Source organism: Mustela lutreola, chromosome 3 (assembly GCF_030435805.1).
Source record: "Mustela lutreola isolate mMusLut2 chromosome 3, mMusLut2.pri, whole genome shotgun sequence".
NCBI classification, from domain to species: Eukaryota; Metazoa; Chordata; class Mammalia; order Carnivora; family Mustelidae; genus Mustela; species Mustela lutreola.
In genome coordinates, this window is record NC_081292.1 from 174,668,828 (window position 1) to 174,687,279 (window position 18,452).

General features: G+C 36.9%; 1 protein-coding gene across 6 annotated transcripts in view; it reads left to right on the forward strand.

Annotated features, from left to right (window-relative positions):
• SPHKAP (SPHK1 interactor, AKAP domain containing) overlaps window positions 1–18,452 on the forward strand; it is a 172,233-nt gene that overhangs the window by 40,628 nt on the left and 113,153 nt on the right. For all 6 annotated transcript variants that reach the window (XM_059167805.1, XM_059167808.1, XM_059167806.1 and 3 more), the window contains one exon: window positions 14,524–14,631. In XM_059167805.1, the coding sequence (XP_059023788.1) occupies window positions 14,524–14,631 (108 nt within the window). The remainder of the gene's footprint in view (window positions 1–14,523; window positions 14,632–18,452) is intronic.

Here is an 18,452-nt window from a genome sequence, read left to right on the forward strand (position 1 = left end):
CTGGATGCTCCGTCTTACTCTGTAAAATACACTTTCATCTAAGCTCAGATCGTCTTGATGGCATGTAATTAACAAAACCAATTCAATTAATGTGTGTCGGCACAGATATATAAATTGGGAGGCTTTCTCAGGATCTGATCTCTATCTCCAAAGACGTTTTTATTAGTCAGAATTGTATTGCTCTGGGCCAAACGCCCCATTAATACTTCTAGGAAACACATGATAGAAAATAGCTGTAATATTCTGTGCTTCTAGAAGCTGATTCTTTACCGGAAGGAAGGACTTTTAAAAAATGTAAATACAGGGCGCCTGGGTGGCTCAGTGGGTTGAGCCGCTGCCTTCGGCTCAGGTCATGATCCCAGTGTCCTGGGATCGAGTCCCGCATCGGGCTCTCTGCTCAGCAGGGAGCCTGCTTCCCTCTCTCTCTCTGCCTGCCTCTCCATCTACTTGTGGTTTCTCTCTGTCAAATAAATAAATAAAAATCTTAAAAAAAAAGAAAAGAAAAAATGTAAATACATAAATAAAATTTTAAGAATCAGCATAATTGGGCATATTCACTTTTTATAGAAGGAGGATACCAGGCTTTTCATCCTGGAGTATACAGTGCTTTTGTCTTCAGCAAAAACAGGCCCTAATCTTGCACATCTCTTGGCATGAAAGCAGCCCAATTCACACTGAGATGGAAGGGTGGGGCTTCATGTACTACACACGCGAGTTCCTTCTTCAGAAAATGCCAATTCAGTAATCTTCTGTGGGAGATTCTGTGTAAAACTATCAATTATGGCTTATGTTATAGTTTGAATGTGATTTAGCTTCTCATTCCTACTTTGGAAGACGTCTGTTCACCTCTCTCTGTCTCCAGCAATTGCTCTGCTGTGCTTGAGATCCCAATAGGCTAGTCTTCTGTCCTCTACAACTTGGTTCCTTGAACATCCTTTTTGCTATGTGTGAAGAACTCCTGGAACGAGCTTGCAGTGCCTTTATCTTTTCTTTTCTTTTCCCTTTTCCTTTCTTTTCTTCTCTCTTCTTTTCTTTTCTATTTTTCTTTTGCTTTTTTTTTTAACCAAAAAGTAGGACTCTGAAAACCCAAAATAGCTTAGAACATTTTGCGGAGTTGAGGATGATGCTGCATGATGGGAACTAGGCAAGTGATCTTTTTTTTTTCCTGAATTCTTGCAGTTTCTCCAAACCTTTATAGTATGTATTAAATATCCCTGGTTAAAGGGGTCTAAAGTTTAAAAAAAAAAACAACTCACATAGCATTCAAAAGTCTCCTCCTTTCTATTTTGGGGTGTTTAAAAAACACCTGCCATCCCTGCTCCCTACCACTTACCTTAAGGGTTACCCTCCTTCCAGTCTCCCAGACAAGCAGCCCTCTTGATTTTGGAGTCTGGAGTAAATGGTGCATTCCTCAACAGCCCTAAGAACTTCTGCTTTTCCTGTATCCTGTCACGTTTGCTATTCTGATTGAAATGCCCAATTGTCACTTCCGCAAGTGTCAGAGAAGGAAAGAAGGATACGACCTGGATAAATTTGAACCTTTGGCTCACGAATCCCTGAGAATGAGCCCCCTCATTTCTGTGTTCATATTTAGGAGACTTATCTCTGCGTTTCAAAAATGAGACCCAACATGAAAGACCCTTGTGAGGGCTCATACTCTCCCGGATGGAAAGCATCCAAGAAACAGATGTCTTCCTTAGCAACTTATGTGTCCATCTGCTTACATCTTAGAAGGTTGACTTTTCCAGTAGCTTCTTACAAGCAAGAGAAGAGTGAAGAAATGAGAATTGCCCCTTTCTTATAATTGCCAAAGACTAAAGGCATGCATCTATCCTCAAATAATACATGACCATTAATTTCACTGTCCCTTTGACAATTGATAAATTTTGCATTACCTATGCTTTGGAAGCCTATACAAAACAATCCAAAATCAATGATAAGCCCTGATGCATGTCATAGTTTCTGACAGGTGTGTTTTTCTTAAATTTTGCTTCTCCTAACATTAAAAATCACATTCCCCTTTCTGATTGTATCAACATTACTGCATTATACTGCTTCTAAGTAGCAATTAAATAGCAATCAGCTTTCCTCTATTTATACATCTAACTTTATTCTGTTTAAAACATTGCTGACCATTCATAAATTATACTATATTTGCATTTCCTGAGCCTATCTGTTTCTGTAACTCTTGCATTTTGTACTTGAGACTCAAACTCAGTTATCACTTTTATGCAGAAAAAGCTCTGATCAACTTTCAAAGCATTCTTCAGCCAGCTGACATCTGTGTGATGTGGCAGAAGTAAACAAGTATGGCTTGATATTTCTGAATTGTCCTCCATGCTCTTAGAGCATTCTGTGACTCCACAGAGATACAATGTGGTTTCCAGGAAACAAGTAATTATGTGGCCAGAGAAAAGCAGGGAGATATCCATTCCTGTCCCTGAGGCTCTGTCTAGTTCACTTCTTGCCACATTAGGATGCACTCTGGCCCAGATCAACACACAGAGTCTCTAAATTACATACACGAGGATATGAATTTTGAAGAAGAGGCCCCTTTTTATTCATGAAAAAAAATCTCCATTTTAGACTCAGACAAGTCCATCCATTTGTGACATTTGTCAGAGATGGACAGTCCATAAATCAGTTGGTTCCTTGTGTATTTATCAAAGGCAAGTTTAGTTAGACCAGGTACCTATTGCTAGAAGCAATAGGATAATGATTCTCCTGCTATGAAAATACAGTTTATCTAGAGATACGTTTATGATGAGGTAGGACAATGTTGTCTTCTTTCCTATCTCGGGGAATTGCCTCCTACCTCCTGCACAGTAAAGACAGAGAAGGAGGTGCAGATCTTGTGCTTATCATTTCCTTTTTCAACCTTCCCAACCAACTATGATCTGGTGCTTTCTAGGCATTCCCTTCCTCAATAATGGAGGATTGTTTTATTCCAGGTCCTCCCTTATTTTCCAATGTTTTAAAAATATTTGTTGACCAAGAATTAGAGACTGATGACCAATCAAAAGCCTGTATTTGGGGTCTTAGACGCACAGTGGACTGAAGTTGAGTGTGCTCGGAATTGTGTGTGGGGAGTACAGGCTTATAAAGGCAAAAGCCACCAGGTCACGTAACTCATTTTGAAGGAATCGTGATTGGTGCTGTCGAAGTTAAAGTGACTAATGTAGAATTGGCCACTTAGCCAATAGATGTTTCATTATTTCAGTCCAAAGCAGAAAGATGTATTTCAGGAGGTGGTCCAGTCACTATAGACAAAAAGTCAGACATTTGTGGTGTTCCTAGAATCGAAACAAGAGAAGGCATAGCCCTACTTCCTCCATGCCCTCACCACCTTATTTTGAAATCTATTCCTTAGATTTTGGAATCTTCTTTCATGTCATCAGTTACACGATTTCCAAAATGGCAGCAGTTGTCAGTGTTAAGAGGCAAGAACGTTTCACGTTCAACCAGCAGATAATCGTATTACAGACTATGTTCAAGGAATAATCAAACATGCCTTGGATAACAGTTTCTCCTATTTGTCAAAGGACACTAAGCAGACAAGAACTCAGGCAGCTAGCCACTAGAATCATCATTAAAAGGAAAATGTTATCTTAACATTTAATGAAACCTTGAGAGAAACTAAGACTAAACCACTGAGTTTTCTATGCTAGTTTCTTTTCTTTTTCTTTCACACAATTTGATTTTCAGTTTGTATACTGTCTCTTCTTAGATTCTCCATTTGCTTTAAGTAAGCATTATAGTTTCCCCATGAAAAAATGCAGACAATTATTTTCCACAGTGGAAACAAAAGATTTCAGAATTCTCAGAAAGTTTGATAAAGCATAGATTAAATTAACATGAAATTACATGTGTAAAATTATACAGACCTCTGTATAGATCTGTACAGATCTTCTGACCTCGTGTGTGTGTGTGGTGTGTGTGTGTGTGGTATGTGTGTGTTTGTGTGTGGTGTGTGTGGGGGGCTTTAAACTATTATAAAAATTTAAGCTAGCAGTTAAATAGTATTTAAGCCAATGAGTAAGCATTCCAAAATTATAATGAAATAATTTCATAGACTCTTAGAGTGTGTCGAGACAGTAAAGACCACATGGCCAAGCTCAGCACTGGATTTCTTTTCAGTGAAAGCTGAAAGGTTCTTTCTTGTCACTTCTCCCCTGCTTACTCTGCATAACCATGATTGTGTGTCTGCTGTTTGTCCAATACAAGCAGTACACTCCTGCTTTGAGCCTTTGTTTTTTTTTTTTTTTTTTTTTTTTTTTTTTTGTAGAAATTTCTTTTTTTTTTTTTTTAATTTTTTTATTTTTTATAAACATATATTTTTATCCCCAGGGGTACAGGTCTGTGAATCACCAGGTTTACACACTTCACAGCACTCACCAAATCACATGCCCTCCCCAATGTCCATAATCCCAACCCCTTCTCCCAAACCCCCTCCCCCCGGCAACCCTCAGTTTGTTTTGTGAGATTAAGAGTCACTTATGGTTTGTCTCCCTCCCAATCCCATCTTCCCTGTACACTGACAAGACCAGTTCAATAAAGTGTGCACACCTTAAAGAAAAAAAAAAAAAAAAAAAAAGATTTTAATTTTAGAAGAAACTTAAAAAGGAAGAAAAATCATATCTTTACAAATTAAAAGGAAAATAAGCCGAGACGGAATAGCACTATGAACCTGGTAGAACATCTAAAATGAACTGAAAGCAGGAAATGACAACAGTAGATACTGTTGAGGATGTGGAGCAGTTGGGGCTCTCATACCTTGTTGGTGGAATGGAAAGTGGTAAATCCAGGTTAGAAACCAGTCTGTCTGTTTTTGTTTTTGTTTTTTTTTAATTATTTATTTAAATTCAGTTTAGTTAGCATATACTGTACTATTAGTTTCCGGGGTAGAATTTAGTGATTCGTCAGTTTCAGATAACACCAGTGGTCATTACATCAAATGCCCTCCTTAATGCCCATCACCCAGTTACACCAGCCCCCCACTGACCTGCCCTCCAGCAACCTTATTTGTTCCCTGTAGTTAAGAGTTTCCTATGGTTTGCCTCAATCTCTGTTTTCCTCTTATTTTATTTTTCCTTCCCTTTCCCTGCGTTCATCTGTTTTGCTTCTTAAATTCCACGCATGAGTGAAATCAGGTGGTATTTGTCTTTCTCTGACTGACTTAAAAAGTTATCATATTACCTATTAACTTCATTCTTAGGTACTTACCCAAAGCAAGACAAAACCTTAATTTCTAACAAAAATCACTAGGCATATGTTTATAGCAGCTTTATTGATATTTACCAAAAAATAAAAATAGCCCAAATGGTCTTCACCTGGTAAATGGGTTTTATAAAAAAAATCTGTCTACATACATACAGTGAAACGCCACCCCACAATAAAAGGAAGAAAAAAATGCTAAACACACAACAATGTTGATGACTGTCAAACACATTAGGCCAAGTGAAAGAAACAAGTCACAAAAAGGTACATGCTACATGATTCCACCTACATGACATTCTAAAAAAGGTAACATTTTAGGGGATAGAAATCAAATCAATGGCTGCCAGAGACTGGGATTTAGGAAGCATTTGACTATAAGGAGCAGGAAGGAATTTGGGGAGATGGTGGAGCTGAAACGTTGTTCTTCATCTAGTCTAGGATGGTGGTGACACAATGATGTGTGCTTTTTAAAAACTCATAGAACTTTACAGGGCAGCTGGGTAGCTCAGCTGGTTAAGCATCTACCTTCCACTCAGGTCGTGATCCCAAGGTCCTGGGATCAAGCCCCACACTGGCTTCCTGCTCACTGGGGAGTCTACTTCTCCCTCTCCCACTCCCCCTGCTTGTGTTCCCTCTCTCTCTCCCTCTCTCTGTCAAATAAATAAATAAAATCTTAAATATTAATTTAAAAAAAACTTCAGAGAACTTTACACCAAAAGGGAGTGAATTATGTAGGATCATGATATCTCCATGAAAGGTTACCTCCAGGAGAGATGCCATTAATTAAACCACAGAGCACAGAGTTGACAACATCTATGAGCAGTTGCCTTCGTCTTAATCAGCTCTTTGCCATCTCTCCCACTTACTATGCAAATCTGACGGACCTGCTCACACTATAGCCTTCTTCTCTAAGAAACATTTAATTACGTTTCTTAGAGTCTAGAACTCCAGTGGGGCCTGGAGATTCTTCTCGGAATGATGCCATGGCTCTTCCAATGGGCTTCTCTTGCTCCCTTTATTTTAGAGCTCTTGCTTTTTCTTTCTTCCATGAAAATCGTGTGTCACATTTGTAAGAACGATTTCTTTGAACCGTGGTTTCCAAAACGTTTTTTGTATTACAACTTCTTTTAAAAATAGTGTCTGTTTGAAACTGTTGAATGAGCAGATGACCAGGGTTCCTTACCCTGGAACGGTCACCCAAGCCCCTGTTCACATTGATTGATGTCTTAAAATTCCAGCACCCTTAACTTCTCTGAGTCTCCTTGTTTGGAGGAGCAGATGAATCTCTGCTTTTGAAAAAAAAAATCCATTTTTCTGATGGTATTTTTCAGTAAATTTTAAGCAGCATTCCATCATTAATCACAAGGCATACATTAGGAAATTTCCTCTCTCTTTTTTTTTATTTTTTAGTTTAACATAATGTTTAATACATTTACATTAAGAACAAAAAATAGCATACAAAAAATTGTCATTTGTTTGCTTCAAATGAGTAAAAATTATAATGATTAAATCTAAGGAAATGAAATAGATGATGAATTCTCAAAATCTTCATTATAGTAATATTTAATTTCTCTACTTGGAAAAACTAAAGAAATTTTATTTGGCTTATAAGTATTAATATCTAACATATTAGAAATGAAAATATTTTTATGAACTCCTATGAACACTAAAAAATAAGCCCATTATATTGACAATACTGAAAGATTAAAAAATATATTTTCTCCCAGAATAGTAATGAGTGGAAGCATTTTACATTTTTCCATTTTAAAAAATGTCTGGCTTGATAGAAGTCTAAATTATTTTTTCTGTCTTTGTATTCAATCTGTTGATATGCTGTTTTGGTTGAAGTATGGGAAGAAATATGGCCTTTTACTTAAAAGGTAGTGGCATTCCAAAAGGCTTTTCACCCAATTGTGAATATTCTTTGTTCAAATACACACTGGACAAGTGGGATGGTATTTTTCTTGCTAATACACAAACAAGGGACAAGCAGGTTTTCCTTTCATTTTTTAGAGGATTAGTTGCCAAGTGCAATATGATATCATATCAATAAACTTTCTGTATTCTGCTTCATTTAAATCAGAAGTTCAATATGAAGTAAGTTTCAAGCATTTGTAAAGAGGCTACAGAAAACACACTGAGCGATTGAAACAAATAAGGCAACCTTATGTTTGCACATAGGGTTGAGGACACTTTCCTGGTTCCCATAGGAAAGAGAAACTCAAAATGAAGCCTAACCAGTCATACTCAGTTAAGGAGACAAATTTAAAAACTAGTGGAGGCCATGGTAGCTAGAATTCATAAGGCAGAATACCAAAGAAAAGAAAGGTACACAGGGAAAGAGTTCCAGAAATTTGCCATAGGTTCCCTTGAATCTTTACAGAATACTGATGAGAAAATTCATGTGAGGATGATTCCTGAGCCTGGGAATGATTCACCAGAAACAGGTAGGCAGAAAAATCTCCGGAGCACACACAAGGCCCAGTATGCACACCAGCCAGTGGAAAAACCTTTTAGCGCATGGAAATTTCCTCTCTTAAAAGCTTTGGGGCTGCTTTACGTCTTTACACTTACAATTATCAGAAAATGAAATTTGATAATGTTTTGATAGCAGAGCACTACAAAAATGCAGATCATGCTCTAATTTAAAATTCTTTGTTACCTTGGCATAAAAACCTTAAGAGAAATAAAAGCCTTGCAGAAACATAAAATATCATTGTGTGCCTAGATTTAACTCTCAAATTTTCTTTGTATTGAATAAATCACTCACAGGTTTTCTTTCTGAAACACAATCACTGAAAAAGAAAATTACAAATATACATTACATCAAATACAAAATGTTCTGGTGCCAAACAACAAGCAGTTTCTTAGTATCAGCTATATATCAAGAGATAAGTGTGGAACACAAATTGAGTAAGATACTCATGCACCCACATCAGAATTGGAAGGAAAAGGCACACATGCACATTCTAAAATTCTGGTAGAAATATCATTTTCATTATAGAGATTTCACCAGAAGAGGGAAACACTTGCTATGGGGAGAGGAGCCTTGGTTCAATTAGTTCTTGATGGTTGGGGAAGAACATTGATGGAAAAAAAATCAGGGGGCAGATGAAAAGATATGAGGAAAACCCCATGCATCATAAAGACTGTGCTTTTTAGTAAACTGGTGGACTCTAGCAGGATATGTGCAGGAAAATAATTAGAGACAAAGCTTGGAAAATAGCTAAATTGGGTATAGGGCTATATCTTAAACACTGGAGCTTGATAAATGTCCATGAAATGATTAGCAGGAGGGAGCTGAATTAGGATCTGTCTATATGTATTTATATATATTTAAATTCAATTAGCCAACATATGTACACCATTAGTTTCAGGTGTAGAGTTCAGGATTTAAGGCATTGCTTTAATGTGTCCAGGTTACAAAAAGTTTATTTCTCTTTCCCCATTTCATATCAAAATAAATTTATATGAGCTGGATCTCTCTATAATAAAGAGAAATTACTGAAAAACGGAGCAGATGGATCTTTCTTTATTATTTAGAATACCCGTTCATTTTTATGAGAATATGTGTCGTTATTACTTCAAGTTTGTGAACACACAGAATATTTATTATTAGCTCTTCATCTGAAATATATAAACCTGCAACTAAAAATAGTGGATAAATAAATGAGCTATAGAGAACCTGGTGAGTTTTTCTCTTTTCCCCCTCAGAAAGTGATTCTCTCAGCAGGGAGGTCATATTCATAAGGCTTCAAAATCATTAGATTTTCAAGTATGTATTCTTCCTTCTAGCATTCCTGCGTCTCTAATTGTTTGTCTAAAAGCTCTTCACAGGTTAAAATTGCCTAACCTATGATGCTAAGTGGTTTATTGAGGCTGAATTTTTATTCTCTTTGCTTATTTGGCCTTTCATATATCTGGGAGCGGAGAAGGCAGGGGGAGGGCAAGCTGGAGGAGGAGGGGGAGCATTACATGCTGCTTAGTGTAGAAGTTACATGCCTTCAGATCACATGCATTAATTGCTTACAAAAACTGAGGCTGGAAGCTAGTGAGTGACTTAACCAAACAGTAGCCTTGGAACTGGGACTCAAACCTCCTTATCACTCAGAAAGAGCCCTGAGAAAGAGAGAGAGATGAATAAACACATAGACTGGGATTCCTTAAAACACAAGGACAAGAAATTACGTATTTTACCAACTTGCAAAGGAGCACCAGCAAATGGGGGCTTTGGATTTGGAGAGCCTGTCTCAAATCCTAGTTCACCACTAACTAGGTAAACTATTGACTCCTCTAAGCCCAGGAGAAGAGAATAATCATTGTTATGATAGCTAATGTTTATTGAGAACCTGCTATAGGTTCTCTTCTTTAAGCACATTACATATATGGGCCTTAAATTCTACCTTGTATGTCCAGAGGTTTAATTTAGGTACTATATATATTAGGGCCTTAGTCCAGAACATTCTCAGTAAATGTAGCATTATTTAGTCAATAGTTAAAGAATATAGGTATTATCTCTATTAATGAAATGTATAGGGCAACTGTATTTTCATTATTAACATAATCAAGTGAACTATTTCTTTAATTATGATGAATAAAATTCAATTTTTAAGGTTACATAGTGAGTGAAGACTTTCATCAAACAAAGCTCCTTCAAAATATTTCTTCTAAGGCACTGAAAGATTTAGGTTTCATTTTTAAATGCGACTTCTTTTCTCGGACATTTCTCTTTCCTCTGAACCAAAGATGTACCATAGAAAAGACACTCGGTATCCCAGGGATATGGAACAACCAAACAGGAAGTCTTTCTAGCATTTTCCACTGAGTAAGCAGATCCAAAAAGCTCTTTATTTTCCTCACGGCTAGCTAGGACAGAACAAGTTCTTTGCATATTTTCGGTTATTATTTACTTTAAAAATAGGTGCAAAAATACCCTTAAAGTAAAAGACTTGACAGATCCATTGTTCTGCCCTCATTTCTCTGTTGAAGAAGTTAAATGCAGGAGAAATCCAGCAAGTTAACCAGCTCTGGTCACATCAGCCTCGTCATGAGGCAGTATGTATCACAGCTGTGGGCATCTCACAGTGGGAGGTGTCAAGCTGAGGCCTTTGGGTGTCTCCATCTCTGCCTCTCAGTGTTTCACTAGGAAAACATGCCAACCCAGTTCCCACTTACTGAAAGACCTGAGTGACTTGTGTCTGAACTCTGTCCTCTTCCTGAGGCTGACCTTGGACCAAAATAGTTCATATGCTCTGATAAATGACAGTTGCTTTCATTTGTTGACATATTTTGTTGCAACCATAATTCCATGTTCTTTGAATATATAGAAATCAGAAGATGCCCAGTGCCTACTTTTTGAGGAGTGAGCTTTGCAATGACTAAGAAGTGATTATAGTTGAAGTGTTTATTATACTGCACAGTGAAGTATTATTAACTGGTATGTTCATTTGATGTCTCCCTTTTAAGTCTCTAACATTCTTATAGTTCAGAGTGAATGAAAGCTCTATTCTGAAACCATGGGTGTTGTAAATTTTAAAGATCACAGAAAGGCAAAGAGCAGAAGCATGACAATATGGGTTTCTTTCAGTGTTAACACAAAAAGACGTAAAGCCATGTTTTGTTTTGTTTTGTTTTGAGAAATTCCAATACAGGCCAAGTGGATTAATTTAAATATCATAATTTACATCACAAAATGTTTCTTCTCCTTAAAGAAAAATGTTACCTTAGGATGTCACTCATGAAAAATAGCCTTAAAGTGGAGAACCATGGGGCACCTGCGTGACTCAGTTCGTGTCTGACTCATGATTTCAGCTCAGATCACCATTGCAGGATTATTAGATCGAACCCCACTTTCGGTTCCACACTAGGCATGGAGCCTGCTTAAGATTCTCTCTCTCCCTCTACCTCTACACTTCCTGCTCATGCTCTCTATCTCTTTGGGAAAAAAAAAAAAAGGAAGTCCATGAGAAAGTATAGTTATAATAATAAATATGAGGTGTGCATAATGTTTGGGAAACATACCCCAAATTAGAATCATTTTGTAAGGGTTATGGAGGACTGCATAATTAAATTATTTCACCTAAAGACCTTGGTACTTTTAAAACCAAATCCAAAGCCAGTTTCTGAACAACTTGGGTAAAAAACTCAAATCTCTCTGAGTCTCAAGATTTCACCTTCAAAATAACAATTTCTGTGAAGATCCTTATCTTTAAAATAACTCCTACCTTGTAGCATTGCAATAAGGATTAAATTAAAAGGTAAAAAAAAAAAAAAAAAAAAAAAAAAAAAGACAAGTTTAACACATTTTCCAGCACACTCTAAACATACAAGAAAAAATCATAGCTGTAACTATTAATACTATAAAATGCAGAACCAAAATCAAACCTTAGATTAGAATATTTGCTAATGACAATTTGTCTTCACAGATCTGAAATGCTTTCAAATCCACTAATTTCAAGTGAAAGCATTCAATTTTCTATTTTCCTTTGTAGTTCATTTCAAATAGCAATAGTGAAAAGCACGTATTAAGAGGATAACCTGCTATCTGCATGCCACAGTGTAAGACACTTGTCATCGCCCTGAATATTCAATGATCCCACCAGGTGAGTATTATTTTCTCCATCTGGAGGTCTGCAAACTGAAATCAGAATTGAAGTTAGCTGCCCAAGATTATTCTACCATTAATTACTAAGCTAGGATTTCAACTTGGACCCCTCATACCCATGCTCAACTCTATTACATGCTGGAAGAGAAAGTGATTAGCAGTGAGGAGTGGGGTGGACCAAGTGCCTTTTTCTACTTTAAATAAAGTGAGTCTAGATCAATAGTTTTCAGTTTTGAGGGGGAGGGGATTGAAATTCCCTTACACTCTAAGAAAATTATTGAGGACCTTGTGAAGCTTTTGTTTATAGGGGTTGTACTTTCTGACATTTTTCAAATTATCAATTAAAGCTAAGAAAGGTTTTTAAAAATTATTTACATTAAAATAATAATAATTTTTATTTTAAAAATACTTTGAAAACAATAATAAACACATTACATATTAACATGCATATTTTTAAGTCTTTATTTAAATTCCAGTTAGCATACAAAGTAATATGAGTTTTAGGTGTAAATATAGTGATTCAACACTTCTGTTTAACACCTGGTGTTCATCAGGACAGATACACTCCTTCCTCTCCATCACCTATTTCACCCATTCCCCCCATGCCCACTCCTCTGACCAGCATCACTTGACTCTCTATAGATAAGAATCTGTGTTTTGATTTCTCCCTCTCTCTCTTTCCCCACTTTGTTCATTTGTTTTATTTCTTAAATTCTACATATGACTTATTTCGCTTAGTATTATACTCTCTAGTTCCATCCATGTCATTGCAAATGGCAAGATTTCAGTCTTTTTAGGGCTGTGTAATATTCCATAGTATATAGCCACACTACGTTGTCTTTATTTAAAAAAATGGCTAAAATCAACAAGGCAGGAATTAATATGCATGTTTTTTATGTAAAATTAAAGTGTTATTTAAAAAAAAAAAAAAACTTTTAGGGGCACCTGGGTGGCTCAGTGGGTTAAGCCGCTGCCTTCAGCTCAGGTCATGGTCTCAGGGTCCTGGGATCGAGCCCCACTTCGGGCTCTCTGCCCATCAGGGAGCCTGCCTCCCCCTCTCTCTCTGCCTGCCTCTCTGCCTGGCTCTCTGCCGGCTTGTCATCTCTCTCTGTCAAATAAATAAATAAATAATCTTAAAAAAAAAATACTTTTAGTGAGAAGAGGAGTGATTTCATTTTAGAATTTAGCAAATCTCCTTAATATCTCCCTTGACATAAGACAGCTAGACTCTGCTCTTGGCTTCTGCATGCGGTCAGTTGTGCCCTTACACTGTCATGGGTCCTGGAGAACTCCACGGGAACCTTAAGAGACAATCATGGTGAAATAGACAAATAAAGTCTTCCTGTTATTATAAATATAGTTTGATGGCTGGCCTCCTTGGAAGATCTCAGAGACCCCTGGAGGCCCAGCCTGCACTTTGAGAACCACAGTTTAGGTAAAATGTGCAAGAGAACTGAGAAGCTCTTGTTGTCAGCTTTAGTTCACAGTCATAGCCTAAGTTCATCATTCAAAATTACCTGCTTGTCCACTGCATGCCTCTTTGTATTCTTCTAGAAAAAGACAATGGAATCTGTCATCTCTAGTAATAATAAACATTGAGTGAGAAAAGATTTAAAGGTAGTAATATTTCTCAGCAAAAATAAAAAAGAAGTGTTTTGGAAAATATACGAGAATTATATTTGGTTAACTCACACAGACAAAAATTCACACGTTTTTATCTGTACAGCATAACAATCCTTTGTTATACAGATGGTATGTAATTGAAGTGTCATTCTATTTTTGTGGCAATAACCAAACTGATTAAATCTATTCTATTGCTCAAGTGAAGGTAGTGAGTCAAATATTAGCAGACGTGTACCCTAATAAAGTAGAGGGCACCAGGGGAACGTTGGAAATCTCGCATAAGTTGGGAAAAATCTTATACACTGTTTGGGTAGTGTTAAGACATATTAGAATTTGAATTGTTTGGTTATTCATGAGATTGCAACTTCAAAATGTCTTGTCACAGAAATAAAATTTTTCTTCCTTGCTTTAAAATCCAAGCCCAGAAACCAGTTATTTGTTAATCATATTTGGGTTTGTTTGGTTCATAAATTCAAATTTGTTTTGTTTTACTGTGCTGTTTCAACATGGAAAATGACTGTCATGATACATTTACTTATCCTTAATAATTTTTGAACTTAACAAAGTACATTAGGTATTCTGTAAGAGTTGAACCCTATTAAAAAAACAAAGAATTGAACCCTGTTTCACAGACATGTTAGCAAAGCTGAAGCTGAAAGCATATCATTTCAGTAGCAATACTGCACCAAAAGGAAAAACACTAAATTTTTTAAGATTGAAAATGTCCCCAGAGTGCACCAACACTGCCACTAAAATGAACTTTGATCCCCATTGTCAACTGTACCATACCCCAAAATAATCATTTGAAGTTTCCACAGGTTGAACATCATTGAAGTTCCCAGATACTGGATTTGATGACAGAAGGAACATTAGTATTAACATCAACGTATTCCTCTCAAACCAACAACTGGCTGAATATTTTACACATTCTAGAGGTGCTTTTGTCATGTAAGTTTTTTTCCAGTATCCAGATGCTCTGATGTGAAGAAAACACCTACAGATCCTTCAGAAAACAGCTGCTTGTTAAACTAGAAAATCTGGCCATGTAACACTAAGAAGATTTTCTCGATTCCCTCCAGGTTCTTTGCAGCAACAGCCTGCTCGAGTCTACAGACTACTGGCTACAGAATCAGAGGACTCCCTGCCAGATCGGTTTTGTGGAAGACAAGTCTGAAAACTGTGCTTCTGTAAGTAAACACAACTCTCTCAGGGTATAATTTGAGAAAGCAGGGAGTCCGGCGCGTGTGCTCATGCTAAAGATGGAAGTTTCATAATTCATTAAATACAAGGTTAGGAAAGTATCGTTTTGAAAATGCATAACAGGTTTATATGGACCATTAACAAAATGTCATGCTGGGCTCTTGTCTCTACGCTCATTTTGCTCATTTCAACGGGTTAATTAACCTGATCAGTTCTCTGAAAAGGAAAAACGATGTTTATATTTTCAAAACTTACTGAGAAAGAGATTCAGAAATAGAACTGGATGATGAGAAATAAGAGACCATTCAAGTGCTCTCTTGGATTCTTTTCAATATATTTTATAATTGCTGCTAGTAGGTTATTTTCCAACATGAAAATTGTATAGAAATTTTCTACCATTCTTATAAGTTATAGTCATCATCTGAAAACCTTTTCAACACAAGAACTATGAAGCCATGAATTTTAATATACAGGAGCTGAGCTTTACATACAAAACCTTCCTTTTCAAGGCATGTTCTTATAAATAAATGTTTATAAGAAAGAAATGTTCTTATAAACAAAATTATTATCTTAATATGTGGGTACATATTCTTGATAGGAGAAATCAATAATATGATTTATTTTTCCTGTTGAGGAGTTTGAAGTGGTGGGGGGTGGGAGGTTGGGGTACCAGGTGGTGGGTATTATAGAGGGCACAGATTGCATGGAGCACTGGGTGTGGTGAAAAAATAATGAATACTGTTTTTCTGAAAATAAATAAATTGAAAAAAAAAAGAAAAGAAAAGAAAGATGCTCCTTCCTGTATGTTCTACAAAGTCACATATTTCATTCTAATTGAAATAACCTAGCCCTTATGGGGTCATAATTACAGAGACTGAGGTAGAGCATTTCCAAAGTGGAAAGAAATGTAATTCTCATGACTAAACTGAGAACTTCAGCTCTGAGCTATTCTTGGAGGTAAGTTGAATGCCATCATTTCTGTTAAAAGAAAAAAAAAATAAAACAAAAAAAGAAGGAAGCTGAAAATGGGATGAAGAAGCTTTTTATATAAAATAGGCAGAACCAGTACTGGCAGACAGAGGATGTAAAACATTTCACACTGCAGAGTCTCATCGTGCAAGGAAAGCAGAGTCAATTCAACAGACTTATTTCAATCTCTGTTTATGCAAATGACTTTAATCCCACTACTTCTAGAATGTTTAATCCTTTATCCAGATAACTGGTTGCTGTCCAGAAATCTTTGGGGAAAACCAAAGGGATTCGGTGGCAGGTAATTTAACAGTGATAACCTCCTTTACAAATTCACTTCTGAGGTCAGTTAGAAAATGCAGGCATCTGAGGATACAGGTTTCTAATCACACAGCTGTCCATTGTAAAAGGAAGAGAAATGGAGGGTAGAATCTCTCCAGCTACATTCTGGAAAAAACTGTCATCTGAGCAGCTCCTGTATTAAGAAGTGTCCCACTCGGAGGGGCACTTTGGGTGGCTCAGTCCGTTAAGCATCAGACTCTTGATTCCTGCTCAGGTGGTGATCTCAGAGTTGTGAGATAGAGCCCTGAGTTGAGCTCCACACTCAGCTGGGAGTCTGCTTGAGATTCTCTTCCCCTGCCCCCCCAATTAAATAACTAAATAAAACCTTTAAAAAATGAAGGCTCCCATTTGGAGAAGGCATGAAATTTGGGGCCCTAAAAATTGTGCAGTGGAAGGTGAAGAGGTCTTCTTGAATCTTTACATTTTTGGAATCTGGACTAAAGATCTGCAATTAGAAATGCTAAATTTATAGCCAGATTAAAGATTACCATTGGGTCTCCCTAAGTGAAGAGAATTCTTCTCCCATTCCCCACCAGTCCCAGTGGATTCAAATTTGGGCTTAAAACCACATGACTTCCTTCCTTAAATCTTTGTCCCTTTATATTATATTGACATATATATATATGACAATATATATATTGTCAGATGACAATAGTGAAGTTGAGCTGATTCATCTTGCCTTTACAGTTCTTTCTATTCTTTCCAAAAGGGGAAAAACCCAAACACTAATAAAAGGTATACTGGAAATTTTGTTTTCCCACATGTTTATAAAAATTACCCATGACTCTAAAGCTAAAAGAAATTTTGAAATCCCTATTTTGCAGTCCTAAATTGTCCCAATCTCTTGAAAGTATCCTTTAGTTCCTTTTTCTTAAAGTGTGAATCCTTTCTTTCTTTATTTCTTTCTGACTTGGCACAGATTTCTAGGATGAAAAGAGGAAACAGAGTCCAGAGCTGAAGGGAAGCAATTCTAGAGAGAAAACAGAGGTGAACCATGGAGATATCTAATAAGGACCAGGACCTTTTAATCAAAACAATATATAGGAGTGACCAAAATGGTCAGGATTTGGGGGGGGGGGTGTTAGGGTTTTATTAATTAATGTTCTTTATTGCCTTTCAAAAACAAGTTCTCCATGGCAGGATGGAAATGAAAGGTATAATTTAAGGGAAAAATTACTGTTTTTTAAAATCATGTCTTCATTCAAGTTTCATTTTAAAATTCAGTTTAATAAAATCATCCCAAAGCCAAATCTCTTTTCAAATAACCAGAACAGAATCTGAGAAACCTGTAGCAATGTTGGCTCATATTTTATCACTTCGTACTCTGTTCATAGCTCTATGTTAATCATAGAGCTTTGCTTCTTAAACTGATTTCTTCCTGATCAAAATTAGCAGCCAACTTTTTCAGATCCAACTTCTATTGGCTTAGGATCCAACATACTGAAGTCCAAGTGTCTGGACTTGCAGTTTCTTAGAACTCAGAACCTCAGCATACCAACATTTTCTGAATTCAAGACTTCCACTTAAAATTTTTATTGAGGGACAAACTCAGACTTGGAAAACCATCAGAGTATGGTGCACATGGGTCAGTAAGACTGTTAGGAGTTTTTTTCTTTTTCTTTTTAGTTACTATTTCAATAGAGAACTGCATTCATTTCACAGCTAAAATGAAGAGCCTTAATGAAGAGTAGTTTGAAGCAGTCAGATATACCAAACAGAATAACTTGCCAGGAAGTCTGGTTCAAGCAGCCCCCTAGAGGTCATCCTTGAATGTTTTTCACTAGGTATCAATTATAAACAATTTGCTTGTTTTCCTTTTTTTTTTTTTTTTAAGATTTTATTTATTTATTCGACAGAGATCACAAGTAGGCAGAGAGGCAAGCAGAGAGAGAGAGAGGGAAGCAGGCTCCCTCCTGAGCAGAGAGCCCGATTCGGGGCTCGATCTCAGGACTCTAGGATCATGACCTGAGCCGAAGGCAGAGGCTTTAACCCACTGAGCCACCAAGGCACCCCCTGCTTATGTTTTCCTAAATAGAATTCTCCTCTCAAACTATATAATTTCATTTTCTTTCTGATTTGTCTTCCCGAAAAAAAAAAATACAGCAACCTTAACCTTCAGAGTCTTCTTTTTAACCTGATTTTTAAAAAGATTTTATGTTTTTGTTTGAGAGAGAGAGAGAGAGAGAAAGAGCAAGGGAAGGGGAAAAGGGGGAGGGGGAGAGACAAAACAACCCCGAGCTGAGAGAGGAGCCCAACGCTGGATTCCATTTCACAACCTCAAGATCATGATCTGAGCCAAAATCAGGAGTTGGATGCTTAGCCGACTGAGCCATCCAAGTGACCCTAACCTGATTATTTAAACGAAGGAAATGTGGAGGAGGTTAATGGAATTGGAAGCCAATTTCCAAACCCAACAGCTGAGGCATTATCTTAATAGAGGTCCTTAACACAAGGAGTAGGAATTGGACTTTTCAAGTCTCTTGACTTTTTTTTTTTA